The 16576-nt window shown below is 41.4% G+C and overlaps 1 protein-coding gene across 2 annotated transcripts in view; it reads left to right on the top strand.

Moving 5' to 3' along the window:
- TMEM192 (transmembrane protein 192) overlaps positions 1-16178 on the top strand; it is a 30800-nt gene extending 14622 nt beyond the window's left edge. For both annotated transcript variants that reach the window (XM_060012192.1, XM_060012193.1), the window contains 3 exons: positions 495-629; positions 13316-13418; positions 13739-16178. In XM_060012192.1, the coding sequence (XP_059868175.1) occupies positions 495-629; positions 13316-13418; positions 13739-13877 (377 nt within the window). In that variant the 3' untranslated portion in view covers positions 13878-16178. The remainder of the gene's footprint in view (positions 1-494; positions 630-13315; positions 13419-13738) is intronic.
- Positions 16179-16576: the final 398 nt, after the last annotated feature.

The raw sequence follows: 16576 nt of genomic DNA on the forward strand, positions 1-16576 counted from the left end.
TGCCCCTAAACTTTTCTTTGATAGTCTTCAGACTGTAAGTGCAGAATGAGGTTAAAATGGTCTTCAAAAATAAATAATGGATATGCTGAGCAGGGGGGAAACAGCTCATATTTATTGTCACCCCATTTTTCAGACGAGGAGTGGAGGTGTTAGGTCATCTGTCCAAGGGCAGCAGCGTGTCCCCGTTTTTCTTCTGGATACTCGCTGCGTCCTTTACTGTGCTGCATGACCAGAAGGGGCCACCGGGTCCTCGTAGAAACTCACTCCTTGAGTTTTAAAAAAAGTCCAGATTCTTACATATTTGTGTCATGGGGCATCATTTGCTCTTAGCCGTGTTACATTTGATTTCCATCCTCTACCTTCCTTCGTCGCCGCGTAGCTGGGTGGGTGCCCGCGCCCTCGCGGTACTCCTGCGTGGGCTGCGCCGGGGGCAGCGGTGCGGGCTCCGGGACTCCGTCCAGCCCACGCACGCACGCTGCGTCTCCTCCCCGCAGGCAACACGGCGCTACTCTTCCTGCTCTGCCTGCAGCACTCCTTCCCCGAGCCCAGCGCGCTGTACCTGGACCTCATTCTGGCCACCCTGGCCGTGGAGCTGGTCTGTTCCCTGACGTGCCTGCTCGTGTACACAGGTGAGAATGACAAGGAGCCTGTTCTTATAGAAAGGCCTTTCATTGCTGGTCGCATCCCCACCTGAAGCCCAGCCCATTACCTTCCTGGCGGGAAACCTTTTCTACGTGGCCGTTACCCTATTGAGCACCCATACCTCATTGCTGACCACATCCAGACTTCTGTAATTTCAAACCACCAGGAACATACCGGTGAGTCGCATTTCTAAAGTTGTGTCATCAGTAAATTCTTATCAACTAGAATGAAGGCTTTCCATTAAAAAAAAAAAGAAAATGAAAAAATAAGATCTACAAACTTTTGCATCCTCAAAAGCAACTGAGATGTAACTCTGGCTTTAAATTAAAATATAGCTAAATATAGGACTTCCCTGGCTGTCCAGTGGTTAAGACTCTGTGCTTCCACTAAAGGGGGCATGGGTTCAGTCCGTGGTAGGGGTAAGATCCCACATGCTGTGCGGCAAAATAAAAGTAAAATAAAATAAGTAAATAAGTTAATACATGCAAAACTGCATTTAGCCCAAACTTGATTTTGATAAACCATTTAAGAACCCACTTCTTTCTAAATGTAGAACTGTCTGAGGATTGTTCTGTCTGGCTGTCTCTCAAAACTCTCAGTGGTAAAATTAAATAAGCTTCAAACATGTTAACATGAAAAATAGATGGAAGGATACCTGAAGAGAAAAAAACTCCATGCCCGAAAGAAACAAGATTTCATTCCTGCTGCAGTACTGACATGCACTAAAATCTGTAATAGCAGCTAATTTGGTGGCATTGAGCAACAGTTGTTTTGTGACAATAAAATACCTTATCTGTCCATTTTGAAAGAGATAATTTCTTCAGTTATGAAGGAAAAGTCACATGGGCCAAAGCTTGTGTTTCATTTTACTGTTTTGTACCTCTTCTTAAGCCTTCTAGGGCAAATGTTGACTTTGTTCAGTGTATCGCAAAAAATTTAAGGTTGATTCCCTGATACATGCATTTTTCTCGCTTCTCTATATTAAAAAGATTTAAAAGATTCCTAGTTTTGGTAATGCTGATAGGAACTCTTCATGATACGATTCTTTGATATACTAATTCTAATCTAAATTTGACTGATTTGTCTGCAGTAAAGTAGTTAATCTCTAAAAGTCAAGATAGACTCTTCTCATTGGGCACCTGACTGCCCCTGTAGGAAAAAACTAGGGAAATAAAACTTAAAAGCTTTGTGGTGATTTGATTAGCTTTCCATTTGTTTAAAAATAAGCAACGGGGCTTCCCTGGTGACGCAGTGGTTGAGAGTCCATCTGCCGATGCAGGGGACATGGGTTCGTGCCCCAGTCCGGGAAGATCCCACATGCCGTGGAGCGCCTGGGCCCGTGAGCCATGGCCGCTGAGCCTGCGCATCCGGAGCCTGTGCTCCACAACAGGAGAGGCCACAACAAGTGAGAGGCCCGCGTACCGCAAAAAAATAAATAAATAAGCAAGGATTCAAAAAATGCCACTCAGTTACCAGCCTTCCAGTAGCCCTGATGTTTGGGCTTCAGCTCAGGAGGAAAGGACTGTAAGGGGCAGCAGGCCCATGTCCAATGTCCTGCGGTTTAGTGAGAGCTCTTCTTGGCTTATTGTGGTGGAAAGGAAGAGTGGAAGATTCTCATTTCATGTAGATTGCACTGGTGTTATTGCCTGGCCTGTGATCTGATATATGCTGACTGCATGGAATTTAATTTATTTTAAAATTAACCACAAACACCAGAAACTATCACAACATTGTAAATCAACTGTACTTCAATTAAAAAAGAAAAAAGGAACACCTTCAGGAAAAAAAAACCCACAAAGATGAGTCTGAAAGATGGACATTTTTCTGTTGTTGAGCTATTGTCTTTTATTTCTGCCTCTTAACTTTTACTTTAATATCCTGTAACTGTTATTTCTTTTTGCCCAGTTCAAGAAACTTAAACTTGTTCCAAGTTTCTTCATTTATCTTGGAGTTATTATATGGAAGACATCATTATAAGGAAATGCCATATGAACGTAACTCCAATTTATAGGCCAGCCTCATGAGACAGTCGAGTCTCAGCCTTCATCTCCTGAGTGGCACTGGACACAGTGGCTCGCTCCCTCCTTGAGATGCGTTCTTTACTTGTCCTGGGAAGCTGGTTTCCTGGCATCCCGCCTGGCCCCCTGATGGCCCCATCTTCTCTTTTGTTGAGCTCTCCCGGCCTGCGTGGTGGAGCCCAGCGCTCAGTCCTGTCTGCCCTTGGGTGGGCGCGCTGTTCTCATGCCATCGGAAGCCAAGGGGCTATTCATATCTTTTTTTTTTGAAGTATAGTTGATTTACAGTGTTGTACTAGTTTCAGGTGTACAGAAAAATGATTCAGATGTATATATTCTTTTTCAGATTCTTGTCCACTATAAGTTATTACAAGATATTGAATATAGTTCCCTGTGCTATACAGTAGGTCCTTGTTGTTTGTCTATTTTATATACGGTAGTGTATATCTGTTAATCCCAAACTCCTAATTTATCCCTCCCTGCACACCCCGTTTCCCCTTTGGAAACCATAGTTTGTTTTCTGTGTCTGTGAGTTTATTTCTGTTTTGTAAGTAAGGTCATTTGTATCATATTTTAGATTCCACATATAAGTGATAATCATATGCTATTTGTCTTGCTCTGTCTTATTTCATGTAGTATGATAATCTCTGGGTCCATCCATGTTGCTATAAATGGCATTATTTCATTCTTTTTCATGGCTGAGTAATATTCCATTGTATATATGTGTCACATCTTCTATATCCATTCATCTGTCAGTGGACATTTAGGTTGCTTCCATGTCTTGGCTATTGTAAAAAGTGCTGCAATGAACCTTGAGGTGCATGTATCCTTTTTTTCTTTAAACAGCTTTATTTATTTTTGGCTGCATTGGGTTTTCATTGCTGCGTGCGGGCTTTCTCTAGTTGTGGCGAGCGGGGGCTGTTTTTCATTGCATTGCGAGGACTTCTCATTGTGGTGACTTATTCTGTTGTTGTGGAGCACAGGCTCTACGTGCACAGGCTTCAGTAGTTGTGGCACGTGGGCTCAGTAGTTGTGGCTCGGGGGCTCTAGAGCACAGGCTCAGTAGTTGTGACGCATGGGCTTAGTTGCTCCGCTGCATGTCGGATCTTCCCAGACAAGGGCGGGAACCCGTGTCCCCTGCATTGGCAGGCAGATTCTTTTTTTTTTTTTTAATCATCTTTATTGGGGTATAATTGCTTTACAATGGTGTGTTAGTTTCTGCTTTATAACAAAGTGAATCAGTTATACATATACATATGTTCCCATATCTCTTCCCTTTGCATCTCCCTCCCTCCCACCCTCCCTATCCCACCCCTCCAGGTGGTCACAAAGCACCAAGCCGATATCCCTGAGCCATGCGGCTGCTTCCCACTAGCTAGCTACCTTACGTTTGGTAGTGTATATATGTCCATGCATCTCTCTCGCCCTGTCACAGCTCACCCTTCCCCATCCCCATATCCTCAAGTCCGTTCTCCAGTAGGTCTGTGTCTTTATTTCTGTCTTACCCCTAGGTTCTTCATGACATTTTTTTTCCTTAAATTCCATATATATGTGTTAGCATACGGTATTTGTCTTTCTCTTTCTGACTTACTTCACTCTGTATGACAGACTCTAGGTCCATCCCCCTCATTACAAATAGCTCAATTTCGTTTCTTTTTATGGCTGAGTAATATTCCGTTGTATATATGTGCCACATCTTCTTTATCCATTCATCCGATGATGGGCACTTAGGTTGTTTCCATTTCCTGGCTATTGTAAATAGAGCTGCAATGAACATTTTGGTACATGACTCTTTTTGAATTTTGGTTTTCTCAGGGTATATGCCCAGTAGTGGGATTGCTGGGTCATATGGTAGTTCTATTTGTAGTTTTTTAAGGAACCTCCATACTGTTCTCCATAGTGGCTGAACCAATTCACATTCCCACCAGCAGTGCAAGAGTGTTCCCTTTTCTCCACACCCTCTCCAGCATTTATTGTTTCTAGATTTTTTCATGATGGCCATACTGACTGGTGTGAGATGATATCTCATTGTAGTTTTGATTTGCATTTCTCTAATGATTAATGATGTTGAGCATTCTTTCATGTGTTTGTTGGCAGTCTGTATATCTTCTTTGGATAAATGTCTATTTAGGTCTTCTGCACATTTTTGGATTGGGTTGTTTGTTTTTTTGTTATTGAGCTGCATGAGCTGATTGTAAATTTTGGAAATTAATCCTTTGTCAGTTGCTTCATTTGCAAATATTTTCTCCCATTCTGAGGGTTGTCTTTTGGTTTTGTTTATGGTTTCCTTTGCTGTGCAAAAGTTTGAAGTTTCATTAGGTCCCATTTGTTTATTTTTGGTTTTATGTCCATTTCTGTAGGAGGTGGGTCAAAAAGGATCTTGCTGTGATTTATGTCATAGAGTGTTTTGCCTATGTTTTCCTCTAAGAGTTTGATAGTTTCTGGCCTTACATTTAGGTCTTTAATCCATTTTTAGCTTATTTTTCTGTATGGTGTTAGGGAGTGATCTAATCTCATACTTTTATATGTACCTGTCCAGTTTTCCCAGCACCACTTATTGAAGAGGCTGTCCTTTCTCCACTGTACATTCCTGCCACCTTTATCCAAGATAAGGTGTCCATATGTGCGTGGGTTTATCTCTGGGCTTTCTATCCTGTTCCATTGATCTATCTTTCTGTTTTTGTGCCAGTACCATACTGTCTTGATTACTGTGGCTTTGTAGTATAGTCTGAAGTCAGGGAGCCTGATTCCTCCAGCTCCGTTTTTCGTTCTCAAGATTGCTTTGGCTATTCGGGGTCTTTTGTGTTTCCATACAAATTGTGAAATTTTTTGTTCTAGTTCTGTGAAAAATGCCAGTGGTAGTTTGATAGGGATTGCATTGAATCTGTAGATTGCTTTGGGTAGTAGAGTCATTTTCACAATGTTGATTCTTCCAATCCAAGAACATGGTATATCTCTCCATCTATTTGTATCATCTTTAATTTCTTTCATCAGTGTCTTATAATTTTCTGCATACAGGTCGTTTGTCTCTTTAGGTAGGTTTATTCTTAGATATTTTATTCTTTTATTCTTTGCAATGGTAAATGGGAGTGTTTTCATGATTTCACTTTCAGATTTTTCATCATTAGTATATAGGAATGCCAGAGATTGCTGTGCATTAATTTTGTATCCTGCTACTTTACCAAATTCATTGATTAGCTCTAGTAGTTTTCTGGTAGCATCTTTAGGATTCTCCATGTATACTATCATGTCATCTGCAAACAGTGACAGCTTTACTTCTTCTTTTCCTTTTGGATTCCTTTTATTTCCTTTTCTTCTCTGATTGCTGTGGCTAAAACTTCCAGAACTATGCTGAACAAGAGTGGTGAGAGTGGGCAACCTTGTCTTGTTCCTGATCTTAGTGGAAATGCTTTCAGTTTTTCACCATTGAGGATGATGTTCGCTGTGGGCTTGTCATATATGGCCTTTATTATGTTGAGGAAAGTTCCCTCTATGCCTACTTTCTGCAGGGTTTTTATCATAAATGAGTGTTGAATTTTGTCAAAAGCTTTCTCTGCATCTATTGAGATGATCATACGGTTTTTCTCCTTCAATTTGTTAATATGGTTTATCACATTGATAGATTTGCATATGTTGAAGAATCCTTGCATTCCTGGAATAAACCCCACTGGATCATGGTGTATGATTCTTTTAATGTGCTGTTGGATTCTGTTTGCTAGTATTTTGTTGAGGATTTTTGCGTCTATGTTCATCAGTGATATTGACCTGTAGTTTTCTTTCTTTGTGACATCCTTGTCTGGTTTTGGTATCAAGGTGATGGTGGCCTCGTAGAAGGAATTTGGGAATGTTCCTCCCTCTGCTATATTTTGGAAGAGATTGAGAAGGATAGGTGTTAGCTCTTCTCTAAATGTTTGATAGAATTCGCCTGTGAAGCCATCTGGTCCTGGGCTTTTGTTTGTTTGGAAGATTTTTAATCACAGTTTCAATTTCAGTGCTTGTGATTGGTCTGTTCATATTTTCTATTTCTTCCTGATTCAGTCTTGGCAGGTTGTGCATTTCTAAGAATTTGTCCATTTCTTCCAGATTGTCCATTTTATTGGCATAGAGTTGCTTGTAGTAATCTCTCATGATCTTTTTTATTTCTGCAGTGTCAGTTGTTACTTCTCCTTTTTCATTTCTAATTCTATTGATTTGAGTCTTCTCCCTTTTTTTCTTGATGAGTCTGGCTAGTGGTTTATCTATTTTGTTTATCTTCTCAAAGAACCAGCTTTTAGTTTTATTGATCTTTGCTATTGTTTCCTTCTGCTAACTTTGGGGTTTTTTTGTTCTTCTTTCTCTAATTGCTTGAGGTGCAAGGTTAGGTTGTTTATTCTAGATGTTTTCTGCTTCTTAAGGTGGGCTTGTATTGCTGTAAACTTCCCCCTTAGAACTGGTTTTGCTGCATCCCACAAGTTTTGGGTCGTTGTGTCTCCATTGTCATTTGTTTCTAGGTATTTTTTGATTTCCTCTTTGATTTCTTCAGTGATCACTTCATTATTAAGTAGTGTATCGTTTAGCCTCCATGTGTTTGTATTTTTTACAGATCTTTTCCTGTAATTGATATCTAGTCTCATGGCATTGTGGTCAGAAAAGATACTTGATACAATTTCAATTTTCTTAAATTTACCAAGGCTTGATTTGTGACCTAAGATATGATCAATCCTGGAGAATGTTCCACGAGCACCTGAGAAAAATGTGTATTCTGTTGTTTTTGGATGGAGTGTCCTATAAATATCCATTAAGTCCATCTTGTTTAATGTATCATTTAAAGCTTGTGTTTCCTTATTTATTTTCATTTTGGATGATCTGTCCATTGGTGAAAGTGGGGTGTTAAAGTCCCCTACTATGAATGTGTTACTGTCGATTTCCCCTTTTATGGCTGTTAGTATTTGCCTTATGTATTGAGGTGCTCCTATGTTGGGTGCATAAATATTTACAATTGTTATATCTTCTTCTTGGATCGATACCTTGATCATTATGTAGTGTCCTTCTTTGTCTCTTCTAATAGTCTTTATTTTAAAGTCTATTTTGTCTGATACGAGAATTGCTACTCCAGCTTTCCTTTGCTTTCCATTTGCATGGAATACCTTTTTCCATCCCCTTACTTTCAGTCTGTATGTGTCTCTAGGTCTGAAGTGGGTCTCTTGTAGACAGCAAATATATGCATCTTGTTTTTGTATCCATTCAGTTTTTTGGTTGGAGCATTTAATCCATTTACATTTAAGGTAATTATCGATATGTATGTTCCTGTTCCCATTTTCTAAATTGTTTTGGGTTCGTTAATATAGGTCTTTTCCTTCTCTTGTGTTTCTTGTCTAGAGAAGTTCCTTTAGCATTTGTTGTAAAGCTGGTTTGGTGGTGCTGAACTCTCTCAGCTTTTGCTTGTCTGTAAAGGTTTTAATTTCTCCATCAAATCTGAATGAGATCCTTGCTGGGTAGAGTAGTCTTGGTTGCAGGTTTTTCTCCTTCATCACTTTCAGTATGTCCTGCCACTCCCTTCTGGCTTGCAGAGTTTCTGCTGAGAGATTAGCTGTTAACCTTATGGGGATTCCCTTGTGTGTTATTTGTTGTTTTTCCCTTGCTGCTTTTAATATGCTTTCTTTGTATTTAATTTTTGACAGTTTGATTAATATGTGTCTTGGCGTGGTTCTCCTTGGATTTATCCTGTATGGGACTCTCTGTGCTTCCTGGACTTGATTAACTATTTCCTTTCCCATATTAGGGAAGTTTTCAACTATAATCTCTGCAAATATTTTCTCTGTCCCTTTCTTTTTCTCTTCTTCTTCTGGAACCCCTATAATTCGAATGTTGGTGGGTTTAATGTTGTCCCAGAGGTCTCTGAGACTGTCCTCAGTTCTTTTCATTCTTTTTTCTTTATTCTGCTCTGCAGTAGTTATTTCCACTATTTTATCTTCCAGGTCACTTATCCGTTCTTCTGCCTCAGTTATTCTGCTATTGATCCCATCTAGAGTATTTTTAATTTCATTTATTGTGTTGTTCATCGTTGCTTGTTTCATCTTTATTTCTTCTAGGTCCTTGTTAAATGTTTCTTGCATTTTGTCCATTCTATTTCCAAGATTTTTGATCATCTTTACTATCATAATTCTGAATTCTTTTTCAGGTAGACTGCCTATTTCCTCTTCATTTGTGAGGTCTGGTGCATTTTTATCTTGCTCCTTTATCTGCTGTGTGTTTTCCTGTCTTCTCATTTTGCTTATCTTACTGTGTTTGGGGTCTCCTTTTTGCAGGCTGCAGGTTCGTAGTTCCCGTTGTTTTTGATGTCTGTCTCCAGTGGCTAAGGTTGGTTCAGTGGGTTGTGTAGGCTTCCTGGTGGAGGGGACTAGTGCCTGTGTTGTGGTGGATGAGGCTGGATCTTGTCTCTCTAGTGGGCAGGTCCACGTCTGGTGGTGTGTTTTGGGGTGTCTGTGGCCTTATTATGATTTTAGGCAGCCTCTCTGCTAATGGGTGGGGTTGTGTTCCTGTTTTGCTAGTTGTTTGGCATAGGTTGTCCAGCACTGTAGCTTGCTGGTCGTTGAGTGAAGCTGGGTGCTGGTGTTAAGATGGAGGTCTCTGGGAGATTTTCGCCATTTGATATTATGTGGAGCTGGGAGGTCTCTTGTTGACCAGTGTCCTGAAGTTGGCTCTCCCACCTCAGAGGCAGAGCCCTGACTCCTGGCTGGAGCACCAGGAGCCTTTCATCCACACGGCTCTGATAAAAGGGAGAAAAAGTAGAGAGAATTAGTAGAAGTAGGAAGAAAGAAAGAAAGAAAGGAGAGAAGGAAGGAAGGAAGAAAGAAAGAAAGAAGAAGGCAAGAAGGAAAGAAAGGAGGGAGGGAGGGAGGAGGGAAGGAAGGAAAAAAGAAAGAAGATACAGTAAAATAAAATAAAGTAAAATATAATAAAGTTATTGAATTAAAAAATAATTATTTGAAAAAAAGGATGGATAAAACCTTAGGACAAATGGTGGAAGCAAAGCTGTACAGACAAGATCTCACACAGAAGCATACACATACACATTCACAAAAAGAGGAAAAGGGGAAAAAATCATAGGTCTTGCTCTCAAAGTCCACCTCCTCAATTTGGGATGATTCGTTGTCTATTCATGTATTCCACAGACGCAGGGTACATCAAGTTGATTGTGGAGCTTTAATCCACTGCTTCTGAGGCTGCTGGGAGAGATTTCCCTTTCTCTTCTTTGTTCTCACAGCTTACAGGGGCTTAGCTTTGGATTTGGCCCTGCCTCTGCGTGTAGGTCGCTGGAGGGCGTCTGTTTTTTGCTCAGACAGGACGGGGTTAAAGGAGCCGCTGATTCGGGGGCTCTGGCACACTCAGGCCGGGGGGAAGGGAGGGGCACTGCGTGCGGGGCGGGCCTGCGGCCGGCAGAGGCCGGCGTGACGTTGCACCAGCCTGAGGCGCGCCGTGCGTTCTCCCGGGGAAGTTGTCCCTGGTTCCCGGGACCCTGGCAGTGGTGGGCTGCACAGGCTCCCTGGAAGAGAGGTGTGGATAGTGACCTGTGCTCGCACACAGGCCCCTTGGTGCTGGCAGCAGCAGCCTTAGCGTCTCCCGCCCGTCTCTGGGATCCGCGCTTTTAGCTGCGGCTCGCGCCCATCTTTGGGGTCCACGCTTTTACCCGCGGCTCGCGGGCAGGCAGATACTTAACCACTGTGCCACCAGGGAAGTCCCCTGCATGTAACCTTTTGAACCATGTTTTTCCTCTGGATATATGCCCAGGACTGGGATTGCTGGATCATATGGTAAATCTGCTTTTAGTTTTTTAACAAACCTCCATACTGTTCTCCATAGTGGCTGTACCAATTTACATTCCCATCAACAGTGCAGGAGGGTTCCCTTTTCTCCCCACCCCCTCCAGCATTTATTATTTGTAGACTTTTTATTTTATTTTATTTGTAGACTTTTTTTTTTGTAGACCTTTTTTTTTTTTTTTTTTTTTTGCGGTACGCAGGCCTCTCACTGTTGTGGCCTCTCCCGTCGCAGAGCACAGGCTCCAGACGTGCAGGCTCAGTGGCCATGGCTCATGGGCCTAGCCGCTCTGCGGCATGTGGGATCTTCCCAGACCGGGTCACAAACCCATGTCCCCTGCATTGGCAGGTGAACTCTCAACCACTGCACCACCAGGGAAGCCCTTTTTTGTAGACTTTTGATGATGGCCATTCTGACTGGTGTGAGGTGATACCTCATTGTAGTTTTGATTTGCATTTCTCTGATGAGCCGTGTTGCACATCTTTTCATGTGTCTGTTGATCACCTTGATGTCTTCTTGGAGAAATGTCTGTGTAGGAGTTTTGCCGAATTTTTGATTGTGTTGTTTGTTTGTTTTTTTGATATTGAGCTATATGAGCTTTTTGTATATTTTGGAAATTAATCCCTGTTGGTCTTGTGGTTTGGAAATATTTTCTCCCATTCTGTAGGTTTTGTTTTTGTGTTGTTTATGGTTTCCTTTGCTGTGCAAAAGCTTTTAAGTTTCATTAGGTCCCATTTGTTTATTTTTGCTTATATTTCCATTACTGTAGGATATGGATCCAAAAAAACATTGTTGCAATTTGTGTCAGAGTGTTCTGCCTATGTTTTCCTCTAGCAGTTTTATAGTCTCCAGCCTTACATTTAGGTGTTTAATCCATTTTGAGTTTATTTTTGTGTATGATGTTGGAGAATGTTCTAATTTCAGTTTTTACATGTAGCTGTCCAGTTTTCCCAGCAATGCTTATTGAAGAGATTCTTTTCTCCATTGTATATTCTTGCTTCCCTTGTCATGGATTAATTGACCGTAAGTGTGTGGGTTTATTTCTGTGTCCTCTGTTCTGTTTCTGTGTGTTGATCTGTGTGTGTCTGTTTTTGTGTGAGGGGCTTCTCTTTTCTAACTCTCTTGGCCACCACCTAAAAATCAAGGGCTTCTTGTTACATTCCCTCACTGGTTCTTTCAGCATCTCACTGCCCGCTTCCTTCTGGTCCTTTCTGATTGAACCCTCTGCATGTCTCCTAACCTTCTCACATTTCTCTTTAACCTCTTTGTTTAATCTTCTCCAGCCTCATTCTCATCTGAGAGTCACATCAGAATCATCTGTGGGTCCTGGGAGTTCCATGACAGGTTGAACATATGACTCAGCACATGCACTTCTGGGTCCATGTGTACTTTTACAAATGGCATTATTTATAGCAGCCAGAAGTGGAAACAACCTAAATGGTGTTAGGATAAAGTGAGGACTAGACCAACAGAAGGTGTTCTATCCATACAGAGGATAGTATTCAGCCACAAAAAGGAAGGAATAGTGGAATGAAGCACTGACACTTACAGTATGGATGAACCTTGAAAGCATTATGCTGAGAGAAAAAAAAGCCAGACGTAAATGTTGTATGATTCTGTGTACTTGGAATGCCCAGAGCAGGCACATCTATAGAGAAGGAGAACACATTAGTGGTTGCCTAGTCCTGGAGGTGGGGGTACCTAGAGAGAGACTGCTCATGGATCCCAGGCTTCTTTTTGGGGTGACAAGATGTTCTAAAATTGATTGTGGAGACGGTTGCACAACTGTTTGAATGTACCAAACCATTGAATTGTACACTTTGAAGGAATTGCATTGTATGTGAATTATATCTCAAGGATTGTCACAAGAAAGGAAAGAATCATATGTGGAGTCTTTAAAAATTGTGCTGGGACCTAACCCACCTCCCCTCCCCCTTCCCACGTGTTGAATACTTGACCCATTTGGAGCTGCACGAACAATTCTCAAGGCCAGTCTCATTGGACAGTCACTGCCATCACTGAGGCCTGGCTCAGCCCTTTCTCTTGGCCCCTTGTCACCATCTGTGGTGGGAGTGCTCATTCCAGCCGTGTCCCAGGGTTATTACGCAGGTGGGTCAGGGCCCCCGGACAGTGGCTCTTACTCAGACATGCAGATTGTTCAGCTCAGTCTGTAGCCACATCCGCGAGGTTGGGAACAACAGCCTTGTTGTGTCTGATTATTCAACTCTCTGCAGCAGACTTCTATCCACGTGCATTAGGCTGCTGGGGCTGCCAGAGCACATACCCAGCCTGGGTGACTAAGACACACAAACTTATTTTCTCTCAGTTGTGGAGGCTGGACCTCTGAGATCAGGGTGTCGCAGACCTGGCTTCTCCAGAGGCTTCTTCCTTGGTGTGTAGGTGGCCGCCTCTCGCTGTGTCCTCACGTGGCCTTTGCTCTGTGCAGGTGCATTCCTGGTGTCCCTTCATCTCTCAGATCAGCACCGCCCCCATTACTTTGTTCTTACTTTGATTACCTCACCAGAGGTCACGTCTCCAGGGACACTCATGTTGGGGTTAAGGCTTCAGGTTCGTCAGTGGCCTCCAGGTCGCCGAATTCCCTGGCTCTTCCACATGTCTTCACTTCCGGGCAATGAGCACTGATGGCTCTTTCCTGACTCTTCTCCTGCTTCTGCATCATCATTTCCATTCCCTTTTAGCACATTTTCCCTATTTGTTTATTCACTTCATGAACCTTTTTTTTTTTTTTTTGCATATTACTTGAAAAGAATAGCCAATTACTAATGAAATTTGAATAAATGGAATTAGAAAATTTTTCGTGATTGGATAACCTGACAATAATGACTTTATTATTTTAGTGAAAATTCGAAAATTTAATAAAGCCAAGCCACAGCCTGATGTACTTGAAGAAGAAAAAATCTATGCTTACCCCAGCAATATTACCTCGGAGACTGGATTCAGGTAAGTGTGGAGTAAGATTAGTGAAAGAGATTTAAAAGTTTATTCCATCTGGAAATCTAGAGACCATTCTGATGCTTGGAGTTTAAGGACTCTGCATATGTTAAAATATGTTTACAACTATGTTTGATTTGTTTACTTCCTCTCAGCTGTGGTGAAACCAAGTCTAAAGAAAGAATCTCATTTGGGGATATTGCCTTGGCTTATAAAATCTAAGAAAAAGTAACGGATATAATGTGCTGTACTGGCAACTAGTAGAGATCCATTTGCAAAGAGACTTTTGGTGAACATGTGTAACTCATGAATACCTTGGTTCTGTGCAGGACTCTCTCAAGCCTGGAAGAGATTGTGGAGAAGCAAGGAGACATCATAGTGTACCTGAAGCGGCACAATGCCCTGCTCAGCCAGCGTCTGCTGGCCTTCACGTCCTCTGACCTCAGCTCTCAGCCAAGTGGGATTTGACAGCAATTCCAGAGGAGCCAGAGTGATTTAGACTGACCGGCTACCTGACAAGCTGTCTTAGGGAAATGTAGCTTTGCCAAGTAACATTCTACAATTTCTGTTGGAAACCTGAATTTGGTTCTCACCTGTGTGGCTGTTTAATAAGTTGGACTCGCGGATCATTTGAAAGACACTTTGTAGCGCCTCGCGAACTCAAGGGGAATGTCTGTTTTGCACATTTTGAAATTATTTAACTGCCTGGTTTATCCTAGGATCAAAGGTATAGATTAAACATCTCCTTGACCAGCACTTCTTCCATACTTATTGGGACCTGGTAATAATTTGGCTTTTTATAGAGGAAGTCTAAAATGACAACCTATTTACAACTGGGCTTGAGTTTTTCCCACTTTTATACTGGTGAGAGAAGTCATCATTTCTCATGGTTAGTGTTTTTTCCCATGGAGCCTTATGTATTTTATATGCTTGTGTGGTATTGGATAGCCTTGGCCCTTATGGCTTTTATAAGAATTTCGTTACTGTAGGACCAAGGTCTCACTGGATGATTTACTTTGCAGCCCCTACAGGTTTCCATTCTCCAGAAATAAGATTTGAAGATTACTTGGACCAGCATTAGACCGACCAGTGCTGCCTGTGAAAGCAGGAGCGCCTGCCATTGGCAGCAGCTGAAATAATTAGAGAAGACTTCGGGCTTTCTCTTTATTTTGGCCCTTCTTTGAGAGGTAGCCATGTATTTCAGTATTGACTGTCTTTGGATTAATAAGTTCAGTGACAGGAAAGGGGTCTTCTGTAGCTTTAAGTTTGAAAGAAAAAAAGAATATGTTTTTTAGTCTTGGATTATACTTAAAAATTATGATAAAAAAATGTCATATCAACATATATAGATATTAAACATATCTAATTCTCTGGATAAAATGAAGCATATTTATGAATAAATGGCATTGTTTCTCCAGTTTTCCTAGCATGGCCTTTTCATGTATCAGTTTGCTTTTGGCACCTTTACATGCTGCCTCAGAAAGCCTTCTGTGTGAAAGCTTAACATGAGGGAAGGGGATATGTGTGATTATGTATGCTGCTGAATTTCTTTTTTATTTAGCTGAATAATCAATATTTGATTTAAAAATCCTTGAGCTATACATAACTATTTGGCAAGGGATGTGTTCATTGAGTCATACCATACATCTGAAGGGCAAACATCTGTTTCCTTTAGATACAGCCATTGCAGAGCATTCTCAAGGTTTTCTGCTGAGGTCAAGGTGATTGTGTGTCACCTGTAGTCAAAACCATTGAGTCCCAAATTGAAAACATTCACAAACTAAAGCCAAAATTGTATTTTTAAAGTTAAGATTGTATCCAAGTTTCCTGACTTTTCCTTCCTCTCTTTTTTTCTTTTTTCCTTCCTTTTTAATATGTCTCAAAGCCATTGCCTTCTGTGGAAACCTGTCTCTATGTTCTGGAAGAGCTTTTGCCTTTAGCTGTTTTCCTTAGGGAAAATACATGTGGTAGATGGTTAATTCTCATTTACTTTTAAATTCAGTTTGGATCTACAGTCAGTTTCTAAGGTTTATGTGATGAACATTGGTTTACAGAGAAAGGTCTAGTTAAAAAGTTAGAATACTCAAGTTCCGATGGGCTGTCTGTATAATCACCAACACTCTTTTCTAAACTCAGTACTGAACATTTCAAACAATAAAAGAAAATGAAAGAAAGGAATGAACAAAACAATTTAAATGTTAATCATTCTGCGCACCAAGTAGATACTGTGCTAGCACCGTGGATACAAAAATTAATAAGACAGTCCTAGCTTGTAGCTTACATTCTAAGGAGAGGACTGGGATTTCCGGGCTCTGTGCTAAGTGAAATGATGACACTAAGCCCAGAGTGCCATAGGGGCTCCGGCTCAGAGAGTTTCCTGGGGGGAAAGGCTTTAGGTATTCCAGGGAAATTTATGAGTAAACAAGAAGGTCGAACAGCTACAGATGATCATCTGCACTGTGTATAGCTTGAGCCCAAAGGGTGGTGCTGGACATGGGAGGAGGAACGACCAGTGGCAGATTCTGGGGACCCTAACGCTCTCTAGGCCAAGGGGCCTCCAGTGGAATGGGGCCCACTGAAGTGTTCTAGGCAAGGAAGTGGCAGTCGGTTTTAGTTTCAGAAGGATCAGACTGCCAGTGTGGTGTAGGAAAGTGGGTGGCAGAGTATGTGGAGCTGAACTAGGGCAGGTAAAGTAACATTTTATCATGGGTATATATGTATATGTCTGTATTGTATTTCTATATTGTTAATTTGGGGATTTTATTTCAAATGACAATAGCATCATGACTTACTGAATTTCTTTGAATACTAATGAATTAGAGCTTTTTTCCTCCGTATTCTTTGGCCTTTTACAAATCTTTTGTGATGTACATGTGTAAGTCTTTTGCTTATTATTCTCCTGGGATATTCTTTTTCTAACAAACATCTTCTTTTATATATAAGGATAGTCTTCAGTTTATATTTGTTGGAAATATTTGCTAGTTTGTTTTGGGTTCTTTTGCCACGTACTCTTCAAACACTACAGCCTGGATTCTTTCCCTGTAGCACCAGTGGAAAGTTCACACAAATGAATTCCTAAAGCCACATCGGGTGAGAGCCAGCAGTGTTTGAGGGAATTTTAATATACCTATGCTTGGGACTTCCCTGACTGTCCAGTGGTTAGGACT

This window comes from Delphinus delphis, chromosome 5 (assembly GCF_949987515.2).
Source record: "Delphinus delphis chromosome 5, mDelDel1.2, whole genome shotgun sequence".
NCBI lineage: Eukaryota > Metazoa > Chordata > Mammalia > Artiodactyla > Delphinidae > Delphinus > Delphinus delphis.